Genomic DNA, 15,574 nt, shown 5'->3' with positions numbered 1-15,574 from the left:
TAGGGTTGAGTACACCTGGAAGTTTTTCCTATTGCCAGTCTCCACTTCTGGATGAACTTCTCCCCTTGAATAATTACACATATTTTCAAGTTAAGATTCTGGATGTTTGTTAGAATGATGGAGAATTATATAATAGGTTTGGGGTTGCTTGTTACAACAGACAGATTGCAGTATATATTTGGGCAGAGGAAGAGATGAAGATTTGTTTTAAATCAATTTATAAGAAAGTATTTTGGTGTGACATCAGGATTTGAACTTAGGTATTAGGCATGTGTGTTCGTGAGTATGACGTGGACATAGTAGTAGTTCAGATATTAAGATCATGGAAAACAGCAATGTGTGAGTTAAGAGGAAATGTGCCAACTTCTCCAAGGGTGATCTAATCCCTAAGAAGAATCATCTCAAGTCCTTCCTATAAAGCAGGAAGCTGGGTTTAATTTAGACATTTCTACTGATTTTTGGAATGTGGGTCAAAAAGTTTGTGAGCCTCAACATGAAATGCTCATTTAGAATTTGGGTTATGAAGGAAGGTTTACAGATAAAGCTGAATTCACAAGTTGGTTGAAATTGTAGTTGGAATTGACTTTCAAGTGTCAATCTTCTCTTCTAGAAAATTATTCCCATGAAATATGAAAGTGTATCTCTTCCTTTCATATCTCTGCACCTAGATGCAGTGAAGTAGAATCATCACAACATACTTCTTGGAGCTGAGAATCTCAAGGGGGATCAACTTGGAACCAGTTTTTTTCTGTCAGCTTCTAAATTTTACATTCCTCCTTCAAGTTGTCCCTTAATTAAAAGTTAGACATACGCTGTTTTTATAGTCTTTGTACCCTGTATACTTGATACCATTTGAAAGTGACCTGTAGAGTGTTGGATTGGGATACGATTATTTAAAATTGAACATTAGGCCCATAGGTATGTCATTGGTTGTCAAGGATCATTCTATATAATTGTTGGGAAAAAAATCACTTTGTAATCACATTTTCATAACTGTGATTAGGGCTTGTCTGAGGTCTAGTGTCTTTCCATGCAGGCTGGTTATGTTGCGTGCCTCTGGTCACAGTTGAGGCCTCAATGGTCCCATGATGCTGTGATGCCCCAGTGCAAGATTACATTGAATTATATCCCAGTTCCTTGAGAATCCAGTAATGATAAAATACAGGGTCACCTTTAGGGAAAGAACAAACTTCTTAACTTGGCATCTCTCTCCACCATTTTTATCAATATAAAGATCCTCATTATCATAAGATTACCACTGTCCTCTGAGATATACAATAATCCCTCTCCCTGTCGTGTACACCCAATACATAGTGGCTAGCTTGGAGTGTCTTTGTCTTTCCCCATTGACCTCCCAGGCCTCCTGATGCATCCAGCACAGCTCTCAAAAATTCTGCGGTGAAGGACAGTAGAGGTTGTAGAAACAAAGACAAGATTTAAGATGCAGAAAGCTGAGGTCAGGTAGAGCCCTCTTTTCTGGATGCGAGAAAAGAAACTGCTCAATGACTAAGGCACGTTTATTTATACTTGGGAGGCTATTGCTAGTTGAAACCCCTCTGCCTAGCAACTTGATTGCTTAGCTTGCCTTGGGGCACCTCGCACTTCTGCTAGATCGCCAGCTTCAGTCAATCCCCACACCCTGCTATCATGCATTACTAAATTTGTCTGTTTCTTATTTCATCCTTTGCCATATACCATTATAAGCACTAACCTATTCTTATAATGTTTTGTATTAGGTGGTATTTAACACAGAATATAGGTATAGGTACACAAATATTTCATCTTTTATGAGGGGTTTTATCTTTTCTATTTAGAAATTCATTATACTTATAGTCAGTGGTGGTAGTATCCCCAAACACTTGCAAGTATAAATCACGCAGCCATTCCTTATTCATTGTGTACTGTCATTCTTTAACTCAGCTTCACTCACACATCTGACATGCAAAAGAGCAGGTGGGTACTAAAAGAAACATGTTTAAAAGAGAACAGGGCTGTATATCTCTTCTGGATAAAAAATAAAGGTGAACTAACTTCTTACTTCTCAATGTGTATAATCCTGTCAGGTGGTTCCTGGAGCAGTGCTAAGTGTTCGTTTCCCAAAAGCCTTTGCATGCTCACATCTAGGGTCTGCCTTGAAATTCAGTCCCTCTACCAGCAGTAAAAGATGTGCACAGTCATCAGTCATGGCCCGAAACCTGCAGAGCCCGTGGAGTGTGGCAGGAAACTGGCAGGTTCCTTGACCACTGGGAGTGATGATCTTAAATTCCTGGGGCTCGGCATGGTGCACAGACACCCCTCTGGCTGCCCAGTTCCCAGAATTGAGCTATGATTATCATTTTTAACTATTTGATTTCCACAGATTTTTTTCCTTGGGGACTTGTATGGGCTCAGAATGGGAAGGCATTACTTTTTTTTTTTTTGTCTTTTGAGACAGTGTCTCACTATGCTGTTCAGGTTTGCCTTGAACTCACTTTGTAGCCCAGGCTGATCATGAACTTGCAACACATCCTCCTGCCTCAGCCTCCCAAGTGCCAGGATAACAGGTGTGCATCACCCTGCTCAGAAGGAAGGAGTTACTTTTAAAATATAACATTAGAACCATAGGATTTTCAGAGTTGCTTTATATATGTTGTTAACATCACTGTTTTTTTTAAGATTTCTTTTTATTTTCAAGAGACTATACCCCAACAAAACAGAGTAAAGCCAATCAAAACAAAGCAGTGAAAGAGGTACAGAAATTTGAAGCAGGATAATAGGAAATCAACAATGGCTAAAACATCTTATCTTCACAATAGTTGTCCAGTGTATCATAGTAAAATCAAATAAAACCAATAAAAACAGAACTTTCAATAAAAACAATAAATTGTAATAGAACAATATTTGATCTCAAAAACAAGACAGAAGGTAATCCCCCATATTCACCACATTGCATACTGTTATCCTCTTAATAGATGCTCAGACTACTGGTGTTAGGCCTGCAAAGTCAATCAAACAATAAAAGCATTTAGTTTTTTTTTTTTCAGTTGCTATCAACTCAGCCTGTCCTCTGAAGTAGATGGCTGGTTGCAGGGGTTGGGGGTAGGGTTCTTGGTTCTCAGCCCACATACCAGTCGGCTCACAGGATAGATGAACTGGCTTCTCTCTTCCTGGGCCCCACATGGTTTATGCAGCTTACAAGACAGGCAAATTGGCTTCTTGAAGTGCTCCTCCTAGACCCATCATGGCTTCTGCAGATTCACAGGAGGCATGAACTGGCTTCTCTCTTCCTGGGCCCCGCATGGTTTGTGCAGCTTACTGGAAGGTGAACTGGCTTCTTAATGTGCTCCCTCCACACCCAGCATGGCTTCTTATCACTGGTTTGTTTTGAACATGGGGAACATAGAATTGTTATTGTTTCCTTTAACTAGTTTGAGCTATTGTAGTTTTGAAAATATGCTGTTCCCATGGTGCATTGTGTTGGGTGTTTCCTATTCCCCCTTACAAATCCTATTCCCTCTTACAAATCCTATTCCCTCTTAGAAGAGTCTTTCATATTTTTCTGTACTGTACTCATATATACTTTATCTTTATAGCTATAAATTCTTACAAATAACAATTCTCACTGCACATTTGTTCTTTATTATTCTATGAGGAAAATCGAGATGGAGCTCTTTCATCTGCTTGGCTCCTGTCTCTGGAGTTGCAAAAAGGGTTGGGCTGAGCATAAGGATAGTCCTCATTCTTTTTTTTTTTTAATTTTTATTTAAGGAGAAAAGAAAAGAAAGAAAAAAAACAGTGAAGGGGTACACAAGGATAGTCCTCATTCTTAAAGAGGTCAGCAACATGTAGCTTTCTCCAGGACATAAGATGATGGATTGTCCTCTCACCTTCCCGAGCTTTGCGATAGCATCAGCCACAATACTTCAGTCAAATTTTGTAACTTTTAGTTTTAGTGAAAATGCTGCAATCCATTTATACTTCATATATTTATGACTTAGAAATCATATCCAAATTTTCAAGATGGGGAAATATATAGAGAAAATTTTCTCATTCCAGGGCATAACTCTCTGTACAATAATTCTTGTCCAAAAGCCAACACAGGTTTTCAGTACAGTAGAATATAATTCTCCTTTCTTTGTTCCAACTTTTAGTCCATCAGGGAAACATGGTGAGTGGTGTTGTCAGGGTTTTCAAGGAAAATAATTTAATATAGGACACATAATTTATAGTATTATTTTATAATAGTCACTGAAAGAGTCAAACACACACAAAGAAAGTACAGGACATCTGCCTACACACTCAGACACAAAGAATCTAACTGAAGGCCTGGATCCCATGACAAGGTCCTGCATGGTCCCGCTAAAGACCTAAAACCTACAAAAATGCCACCCACAAGTCCAAATGGAGGACTAGACCCCACAAAGATTCATGCAAGTCTGTTTCATAGATCTGCATTGGAAAGGCCTGAGGATTAGTGGTGGAAGCTAGAAAGTCTGTGCCAGTATGATGAAGGTTCTGTACTGGAGCCAAGAAGAAATGCTCAAAATAAGGACCAAGCTCCCCTGAAAAGTACCACAGTCATCCTCAGAGAAAACAAGATCCTGGGCTCCTCCGACAAGAAGAGCCGAGTTCATATCAGGAAGCTAGTGGACAAACTTCTCCATGAGATTGAATAGCACACCATCTTCTCCTCTGGAGCCAGGAAGTGATGCTCAAAGTAAGGACTAGAGCTCCCCCAAAGTGAGCCACAGCTGTTGTCGAGGTTCCGAGCGCCTCTGATGATGAGGACAACCAAGTTCATATCAGGAAAGAAGCTCAACAAGGTCTTCCAGGAGAACCAATGGCAACAGAAGAACCAATCACACCACACCCTTCTTCCTCATCAGTTGGTGACAATCCTCAGGTGGGCCCTCTGTGCCCAGCACTGTGATAATTCAGTTCAGCTAGGTGTTACAAGTTGACCACCAATTGTCAATCCACTACAGTGAGAATCTTTGTAAGAGGCAGCATTTTTTACTGAGACTCACTTAGAGACTCATGCCTATCATCATTAATGTGGTCTAATATGTGAGCTTCAGGTTCTTTATCTCTTGCATAAGTGTTCTCAACATCAATCTGTTTATAGCATCTTGAAAAAGAGAATTTAAGTTATTGAGTTAGTGCACATGTTAGCTTTTTACTGTTGCCAAATAACCAAAGTAATTTAAAAAGAAGCAATTTTGCTGCTTCTGTTTTAGGCCTGTGCCAAGGCAACAGGGCATGGTGGGAGAAAGTGGAAGAGCAAATAATCACACCTCCTGGCTTCCAGCAATCCCAAAAGAGGGAGAGAGTAGGGCAGGGGTCCTGCTGATCTTGAAGGGCAGGACCCCAGTGATATCACTCCATCCTGGTAGGTCCTGCCTTCTACAGGATTCACCACTGCACACTGGCTATCCCACAGGCAAAGCTTGTATCACATGGGCCTTTGGTATATTGTCAAAGTTTTCCTATTCCTAGCTGGGGTTGGTGGCACACATATGCAATGCCACCACCCAGAAGACTGAAAGAGGACAAATGCCACAAGTTCGAGGACAACCTGGGGTACATAGTGAGTGTGGCCTTACAGCCATCCTCCTGCCTCAGCCTCCTGATTGCTAGCACTACAGGTGTGGCCTGGACTATTTTTACTGTTTTGAGGAAATCCCTGAGAAAGAAGTCAACGATCCCTTCCGGAAAGATCGTTTATTTTGAAATCTTAATGCCTTGTGTGGATTGACAGAAAGCACATCAGCAATGAAAGTACCAAGAAACCTTCAGACATAGTGCAAAGAACAGACTGCCCTTGTCACAAACACATAAGAATAAATCAAAGCAACACTTAGAACACAGGTGGGGAGCTATCCTGATGTCCCCTTATAGATAAATGGCTGTGAAAATGTGTATCACCAATCCACACAGTGAAATGTTAGTTCATCCTCAGAAAGGAGGCAACTCTGATGTCCCTTACCAATGTGGGATGCTGAGGACATTGCACTAAAAGGTAGAAGACAGACACCTGAAGACATACAGGATCTAAGCTCATACGAGTTTGAGGCACACAAGGAGCCCAGAACTCAAGGAGCATTCACAGGGACGGAAGGGAGAACACTGGTTCTCAGCGGCTGTGAGGACTGGGCAATTATGCTTGCATGGAAGAGTTTCTGTTCAGAATGAGCAAAAGCTTTTGCAGGTGTACAGGGGCTGCACAACACAAGCAATGGACAGTTATGTGTCACATATTACATTTTGTCCGGTCTGGACCACAGAGACCTAGTGGTGTGTGAGATGGTACAGCCTCTAGTCTTCCTAGTTCTCAGTCTGAAGAATTCTTTCTATATCACTGTTGGATCAATGACAATTTCAATGAAATATTTCTCAAAACACATTCCCCATCATCATTATTTCCTGTATGTCTCTCGTGAATATAAATTAAGCGTATGCAGGAAAGCAGGTGTAATCTGTCATGCAGTTTGGCCCAGGACTGTAATTCCATTACCCAGGAGTGAGGTCTCTAATTCTATCACTCTAGGAGCCCGAGGCAAGGCACTTTGCATATAATAAGCCCAAGCTGGTCAAAGTAGGATTTGGACAGAAGAGAGTCTGGGTTTTGTGGAGGAGAAATGTATGTTTGGGAGAAATTACGGCCATTTGTTGAGCATTTTGCTAGTCTGTGGAGCATGGTCCTCAGCAGTACTCTTCAGAGGAACACCATGTAATGGTTGATACATTGTGTCGACTTGAGAAGTCTAGAAGTTTAAGGAAGCCTCAGCAAGGTTGTTTCTTTGTAAACATTCCTAGGCTGTGCAAGCAGAGAGCAAGGAGATGATGGGAGTGCTACATTCACCTGAGGACACATAGCTTGCACACATTGTAAGGGAGGAAAAGAGGCTTATTCTTTCCTCTTGTTTGCTTTTGCTATCTTCTGCCACCTCGAACTGTTGCCCCTATACCATACCATCCTGCCTTGGAGTTAGTTGATTATGGACTGAAACCTCCATGAACTGTGAGCTAAATAAATCTTTCCTTCCTTAATTTTGGGTGTTAGGCATTTCATCTCAGCAATGAGAGAAAAGTAACTACCATACTCTGGAAGTGGCGGTGGGTGGAAAAATTGAAGGGCCATCAAGTGAGGAGCCAGCGAGAGAAGGCAGGTGGGATTTAGGCCGCCTATAGGTAAAGGCAGGAGGTGGCACAATATGGCCAATGCATCCAAATCCTGCTGATTAAAAGCAGGTTAGAAGATGAGTTCCCAGAATGCAAAGGGGCAGCTATAACTAAAGCAGTGTTTTCCCACTTGCCTGAAGGTGTGCACAGGAGGAAATGACTGTAGAGGAGGACAGAGGGGACACTGGAAAGAACTGGGGGCAGATAGCAATCAGCAAAGGTAGAATGTGGCGAAATGGCTTGGAAGGTGTAGGCTGTGAGAGGGAGGAGGTTGTGCTTAGGTAATCAAGGGCTGTGATATAAAAAAATAAATGAGGTTTTGTACTAAACCTGCCCAAGCACCACCTCAGGAAAAAGGCGAAGGGCTGGAGGCTGTGCTTCACCTGCTAAGCAAGAACCATTGCCTCTCAGCCTTTCTCCTGGTCTGGTGCGCAGTGTGAGGCACGTGACCGGACTGCACATGCGCCTGAGGAACTTGGAGCCGGCAGCCCGAGGTCTCACGTGACCCATGTGTTTGGTGCGCATGCGTGGGCCGTCAGCGGGCAATGGCTGGTCCCTGGGACCAAAAGGAAGGCGAGAAATCTGGAGTTCTCCTTCCGCAGGTGAGGAGCTGCCTCCAGGCATGGCTCTCAAATTAGGAGATGGTCCTGGGGCAAGTCAGAAGTGATAACCTGCTACACCCTACCCCGCCCTCTCTGACCCCTTGATCTGTCTACATACCTTTCTACTTCTCCCGTGAGCCAGCCTGGCCCTTCCGTCTCCGGTGGTGACCTGGCCCAGCAGAGGTCCCCTGCCCTCTACCCTGCTTCTCCCCGCCTCTGCCTTCCTGCCCCTCCCTTTCTGCCTCCTCCACCATTTCTTGCCCTTCCCTCGCACTACTTGCCCCGTCCCTCTTCCCTTTCTCCTTGTCCTCTTCCCTCAGGCCACTTCCTGCTCCCGCTCTGTCTTCTCCTCCTCTTCTTTTTTCCCTCCTTTTTTCCCTTTCCAAGTCCTACACCCCCATGCCTTGTTGGACCCATGCTGGCCCCGCCCCTCCCAGTCCTATCCAGCCCCTCCTAGCCCCTCAGTCCTGAGACCTGCATTAGACTGCCTAAGCCACACGGGGTTACGCAGGTGCATGATATTACACGCAGGAATAATTTGTTCACTCTGAAGGATTTAGTGACTTTATGCAACCTCCAAGGATGAATAAGATTTAGTTGAATGAAACAGGAAAATAGTAAGCATTTTTGGAAGATACTAGTATGAACTGTGAATAATAGCTACATTGATACTGGAATATGATACAATGTGATAGTACAGTTGGATAATGCAGTTGGACTTTTTGTAGCTATAATAATGAATAGTTGACTTTCCACAGGTAAGGTACAGTATTAGATTTATTTTTAGAGAAAGTATTTTAGACATACGGTAGGAAATATTTGTGGATTGGGTTATGGAAAGAGAAATATTAGATGTGTGATGAGTCCCCATTTTAGATCCCTAGTTTAAAAAAAAAGACAGGTTTTGTAAATATTTAATTGATACAATTCACAACACCTGGTGACTGAAAGGAACGGTTAGAAAATGATATTATGAATTAATAGAAATGAAGATGAGGGAAGAGAGAGCTTGATGAGAAAATGATGAGATCACAATCACTTAATACAATTTTTTAGATCCTAACATATATTGCTGGGAGGATCTTAAAATGTACTGATTGGGAGGATCCAGTATTGGCAGCTAGTATTTTTTCTTTCATTTAAATGGATTACTAAAATAAAACACTACATCTAAGCATAGTTAGTTCACATAATCACTTCTTGAAATTAATTATTTCGGAATTCATAAAAACTCACTGGGGATTTAGCTCAGGGGCATAAGAGCCTGCCTGGCAAGTGTGGGGTCACGAGTTCAATCCCTGGTGCCAAACAAAACAAAACAAAACAAAGTCAACAAAAACCATTCACACAGCTGAAGAATCTATTTTCTCTGTTGAACCATATAAGTTCTCATTCATCTAAACATCGTTGTATTAATAACGTCTGTTGAATACATTATTTTCAATGATTTAAAGTAAGTTACTAGAGTGATTTCTTGAAATTAGGAGTCATACAGTTGATCTTGTCAATCTGATACCGAAATTCCTAGTTCAGGCTACAGGTTACCAAAACTAGACCCAGTTTTAAAAAGTGCCATGCTAGTGCTTGGCACAGAGGTTTTGGTAGAAATTTGAGATGACACAGTGATAAATTTAAGACCGTAGATTTTGTTATAATTATATTTCAACTCTAGTTTTTTTGCCCTGAGTACTTGTTTCAAAAATACAAAGAGCAGCTGGAACTTGTGACACAGTTTTAGGGCTACTTTTCAAAAGGAGAAAGTACTGTGTTTCTGTCTTAATTTTGGAGATAATTTTGAACCACTAATGGTGGAATACAGTTGGAAGAGGAAATAAGATTTGGTTGAATGAAGTTGTGGATAAATGCTCCCTCTTTAACCTTTAGCTTTAAATTTTCAAGTTCTGTGGATACTTTTGACTCAAGGGATCTCTGACCAATCAAGTGGGGTAAAAGGAGTCTAGAGCTTTGGATGAAAGATGAAAGTCTCTCTATACATCAGGGGGACCCCCTAACCATATATGAAGATCTGTTCTCCCCTCCAATCTCCCACCTGTGTCCTGTGAGGTTGCCTTTCTCCAGGACAGAACTGTGCCTCCTGAATTGTAGCCACCGTGGTGTCTCACTTTGTCTTCTGAATGACCAGCAAGGGCTCTGCTTCAGCTGCTCTTTTTATAATATGGACTCAGCATCCCACTAAGATTCATATGGTGATCAGGGCCTTCTTTATTTTCTTCTGTGTTGTACTTACCGTTTACCAGTTTCTGAATATGGCTCTTTTTACTTATTTTTTCTAATTTTCCAAGGCAGTTAAGATGGAAGGTTAATTTTGGTCTATCATGGATGCAAGTAGAAGTTTCAGTGCCCAGCGATAGATCAGTGAAGCATGTGTTCCTGCCACAAAACCAGATTTCAAAAAGATCAAAGGTAGAAGAAATTTTTCTTTTGATTTTTGAACAGAGGACAAAGTTACATTGCACAGAATGGAAGAAAGCGTTTTAAAAATTTCTAAGTACTTTTCCCCGTGACTGTTTGCTTCAGCCCTTTGGGCTGAGTTCATGTAGATGTATTTCCTGTCAGTATTGCTGTTTTACTTGATTACTTTCTTTTAACCTTAAAATATGTCTTATTATTTTCCGGAGGAAATTTTGCTCTTTCCATTCTTTGAGTTTTATTAGGGTCCATGGCTTAACTGGCAAGGAAAATGAAACACATAATACGCGTGCGCACATGCACACGAAACAGCTTTGTATTACACTTACTTTTGCAACCTTTTTTGTTTGTTTTGTCTTTTTTGAGACAAGGTTTCACTATGCAGTTCAGGCTTCCCTTGAACTCACTTTATAGCTCTGGCTGACTTTGAATTTGCAGTGACCCTCCTTCTTCAGCCTCCCAAATGCTGGGATTACAGGAGTGTGCCGCCATGCTCAGTGAGATAACGTTTTGTATTACGTTGCTTTGTTTAATAGTACATTATTTTTAGAGAAGTTTTAAATTTACAGAAAAGTTGAGCAGAGAGTGTGCTAAGCACTTTTAACCTCCTGTCCCTACACAGTTTTCTCTAATACTAACATTTTGGCATCAAAACATGTTTGTTAGGATTGATGAACCAATTTTCATGTATTAACTAAAGCCCATAGTTTATATAGGATTCACATTTTGTGCAGAAGTTTAGCAAATGTACATAATACATCCATTATTGCAGCATCACACAGCGTATTTTCTCTGCTCTAAAAATTCCCTGTGCTATACTTATTCACATCTCTCTGCCTGAGTTCCTGGCAACTACTAATCTTTTCAGTGTCTGTAAAGTATTGATGTTTTAAGAATGTCATATTTAAAAAAAAGAATGTCATATTTTAGGAATCATTCAGTCCTCTTCTTACTTAATAATACATAAATTCTTTTCATAATCTAGTAGCTTATTTGCTTTAGTCTTATGATGTTGAATTCAGTTTGCTAGTATTTTCTTGGAGATTATGACATCTACATTCATCAGAAATATTTGCTTGTATAGTTTTTTTTAGGTAGCAAAGTTTTATTGTAGGGAGGAAAAGAAACAGGTAATTTTGGGTCAAGTAAGATTTTACCCTGTGAGAGTGGGCCACCATGCAAGGGAGAACACAGAAGCCTTAATTTTTAAAATTTTTTTAGTAATGAATTTGATATCAGGGTAAGATGACCTGCTAAGACAGTTTGGAAGTATTGTGACTGCCTGAATATTTTGGAATTGCTTGAGAAACACTGTTTTTGTTTTTAAAATATTGGGTAAAATTAGACTGAAAAGGCATCAAGTACTGAATTTTCTTTGATTAGATATTTTATTATTGATTCAATCACATTGTTCACTGATCTTTTCAGATTTCCTGTTAGTACATGGTAGATTGTGTGTGTCTAGGAATTATCTACTTCTTTCAGGTCATCCAGGTTTCACATGTTTTTATTGTTCATAGTAGTCTCTTATGATCCTAGGTATTTTTGTGGTAACAGTTGTAGTGTCGTGTCTCCTTTCTTTTCTGATGATACTAAAGTCCTCTTAATCTTCCTTTACTCCTCATCCTGCTAACAGTTTGTCAATTTTATCTTTTTTAAAAAACCAAATCAGCTTTGTTGATATTTCCTTTTTTCCCTTCTATTTTCTGAATCATGTATCTCTTCTTTGCTTTTTTATTTCCTTTCTCTTCTGAACTTTGGGCTTAGGTCCCCTCTCCTCACCCCCTAGATCTTTCAGGAATCAACTTAGGTTGTTTATGGTAAGGTTTTACTGATACACACCGTTAAGGATTAAAAACTGGTGGTCAACTTTAACACCAGCTGAATTAAATCAGCATGGTGCTGAAGCATAGATGTTCTTCCTGAGGAAAGTTGCCAGCGTAAATAGAAATGTGGAAAAGACAGGTGAGGCTTTTGTTATAACTTGGGCCCCGGTATAAAATCCAAGGAAGCAAGAGACTGAAAATTTAGGTAGCAAAGGCTTTATTTCCAGGCCTGGCGACGAGTCTCCAGGAGCCAATTTGGAGACTGTGTCCCAGAGACTAAAGGGAGGACTTTAAAAAGAGGCTGGAGGAAAAGGGGGGGGGGAGAAACAAAGAAACCTGTAGAGCCATCAAACTTGTTGACCCGAGTCTGGAAACTGTATTGCTGTCCACTTAGCTCTGACAATCTCGGGAGTTCCTGGTGTTTCTCAAATTACTCCCATCCTACAGACTGACATTATCTCAGAGTGGCACATCTGCAGCAATATTTGGAGAAGAAAGTGGAGAGTTAATTATCCCAGGACAGCTCATTTTCGCTAGTGGGTGCGAAGGGGTCAAGAGTTACAAGAAGCTGAAACTTAAGTTTTACAAAGATCTGATATCTAACTCATTTGATGCATACAGAACAAGAGGAAAGCACCGATTGGGGTTTGGGCCATAGTATTTCCTGGTAATTTCTTTGAAGCTAAACAGTTCTTAAAATTGGGGCAGGCTCATTTTATGACAGATCATCACCGGGTCAGGAAGAGGTCACCAGAAACCCAAATTCTTTATGGCCTAGATAGATAGGTGAGGGGAGAGGGAGGCAATAAGGCGCCATACAGAACAGAAAACGGCCGTTATGTGTCAAGGTCAGGTAAAGGGTTAAACTCATACGCAAATCTCTCTGCACACAAGCAAGTTACTTCAAACAAGTATAAATTAGTGGGCCATCCTAGTTTTCTTTAGCTCTTTAGCGGAGAATAGAGGTGCCTAACAGTGATTAACAACCCTTGTTAGCTTGTTTTAGCACAACTTCTGTAGTTTGTAGAGGGCAACAATGGTTAACATATCAATTAGGTGAGTTTCTTGCAATTCTTTACAGAGGAGAGTATTGCTCAACATATCAATTAGGTCACTTAACATATCAGTTAGGGAAAAAGGATAAAAAAACACATTTAGTAAGCCACGTTGCAGGTTTGCTATAATACACAAAATAATGAAGATATTTTCTTAGAGTACAACAGCTTTGTGGGTTCCTCTAAGTTTGCTGTTTGAGTGGTTGGTTCTCCTGGAGGAGCTCGCCATGGCTAGCTTCCTCAGTGTAAATTCCACCGTTGTCATTGGAGGAGCTCAGAACCTTGGTGAGAGTGGCTGTGGTTCACTTTGGGGAGAGCTCTGGTCCTTATGTTGATCATCGCTTCCTGACTCTAGAGGGGAAAATGTGTGCCATTTAATCTCCATGAGAAACTCATCATGCTGGCTTCCTGGAATGTACTCAAGGGTGCTTATTATCAGAGCTGGAGGCCTCCTTGTAGCTGAGGATGGGTGTGGTGCTTTTCAGGACTGCACTGGTCTTTGGTTTGAGCCTGACTTCTCATCTCTAGCATAGAGCTCTCAACCTATCAGCACAGCACCTTTGTCCTGCTGGTATAGACTTTCTTTTCACTACTGACCTTTGGGCACAGCCTCCCAGCACAGATCCATAAAACAGACTGGCATGCGTCCTTCTCCTGGGCTCTAGACCTCCAGCTGGACTTGTGGGAGGCATTGTCCTGGGCTCTAGGTTTTCATCTGGACTCATGTAGGATATTGCTGTGGGATTCAGGCCCATGGATGAATATTCTTTGTCTTTAGTGTTGCGGACAGATTTCCTACAGTTTCTTGTGTTAAACTCTGGGTGCCCATCATAAAATAATATTATAAATTCTATGTCCTGATTCTAATTGTTCTCCTCACAACCCCTGATTACAACACACACATTCTTCTTGTTGTAGCACTTTTGCAGTTTTCCATTAATCTTGTTTTCTTGTATTTCTATTTTCATTTATTTTGTTATTTCCTTTGAATTTATTTTCTTTTCTCTCCCTCTCTCTTTTTGCCTAGGGGAGTGGGGTTTAAATTCACATATTTGTGAAGTTTGTATTTTTTCTCCTGTTCTGATTGCTTGTGTAATGCCATTGTAGTGAGAAAATATTATTTCAATCTTCTCAAATTTATTTATTATTTGTGGCCTAACACATCCTCCATCTAGAAGCATTTTGTGTGTACTTTTTGTAATGTCCTGTATACCTTTTTCAGGGCTTTTTGATCTATAGTGTATTATAAATTTAAGTCTTCATAATTGATTTACTGTCAGAATGATCTGTTCATTGTTAAAAGTAGGGAATTAAAAAGTATTGTTTTTGTATTATGTCTTTCTTCATATCTTTTTTTTAAATATATCTAGGTGCATTTATCTGGCTTCATATGTATTTACAGTTTGTATGTCCACTTGATGAACTGACCCACTTACCATTATATAATGAATTTATACATAACAGTTTGTACCTAATATCTTTTTTGCCTGATAAAAGTGATTGATCCTTCTGATATGAGAGAGACAAGGAAAGGAAAAAGAAAGAAAAAGAGGCCTGTATTGTGGGTGTGGGAGGGCTGCAGAAGAGACATAATAATCCTTTGAGGGGATAAAGAAAACTGCAGGATTTTATTTGATATTAATAGGGGTGGAGTTACAGGGGCTTGTCATTTCATAAACACTCCAGCACTGTGTCATTTAACATAGTATTTACATTGTGTTATGTACTATAAGTAATCTAAAGAATATTTAAAGTTTATGGGAGAATATATACAAATTAGTGTGCAAATGCCTTGCTTTTTCATATAAGAGTTTTGAGCATCCTGGACTTTGGTTTCCAGAGAGGATCTTAGAACCAGTCCTCTCACTATGCCCCTCACAAACTGAGAGATTCACTAGGAACATGGAGGTTTTTTTCCCTTAAAGTGGGTAAAACGAAACATAACAAAACAGAACAAAGTAGATTAGAAGAAAACAATGTAAATAACACAGATTTCAAAGCAAGATAATAGGATATCTACCAAGACTATCGTAATGTCTTTTGTTTTCTTCCAAATAATTGTCTATATCTTCACACACAATGAATTCATACAAATCAAAATAGTATTCAGCTGATCAGAACAGAGTGATGAAGGCATTATAGGCCTTCAAAACCCAAAAATGGGAAAATCAACAATGGCTGCCATAATGTCTCTTGTTCTCGTTCAAATTAGCTGTGCATACCTTCATGTATGTTGAAGTTGAACAATACAAAACAGACTAAAGCCACTTTGAACAAAGAATAATAGCATTACTGGATTTCAAAGCATGATGATATGGTATCAGCAATGGATATCATAATGTTTCTTTTTCTTCAAAGCAGCTGTTCATTTCATCATGCATAATATAATCGATTTTCCTAAACTGTTTATGGGAATTTCTATGCATGTATAAGCCTCTACATGTATACCTATCTTTTCTGTACTAGAGGGAAAAACAAACCAAAACAAAACACATTACTA

At 40.1% G+C, this 15,574-nt stretch overlaps 1 protein-coding gene across 1 annotated transcript in view; it reads left to right on the top strand.

Moving 5' to 3' along the window:
* Positions 1 to 7,657: 7,657 nt before the first annotated feature.
* The window catches only part of LOC100720617 (cyclin-Y-like protein 1), a 48,386-nt gene continuing 40,469 nt past the window's right edge, over positions 7,658 to 15,574 (top strand). The window contains exon 1 of the mRNA XM_063233897.1: positions 7,658 to 7,763. Within this exon, the coding sequence (XP_063089967.1) occupies positions 7,707 to 7,763 (57 nt within the window). The 5' untranslated portion in view covers positions 7,658 to 7,706. The remainder of the gene's footprint in view (positions 7,764 to 15,574) is intronic.

Source organism: Cavia porcellus, unplaced genomic scaffold (genome assembly GCF_034190915.1).
Source record: "Cavia porcellus strain 051 isolate PalLab524CR breed Dunkin Hartley unplaced genomic scaffold, mCavPor4.1 scaffold_23, whole genome shotgun sequence".
Classification (NCBI taxonomy): Eukaryota; Metazoa; Chordata; class Mammalia; order Rodentia; family Caviidae; genus Cavia; species Cavia porcellus.
Note: the sequence above shows the minus strand (reverse complement) of the source record. Positions and strands in the feature narration are given on the sequence as shown.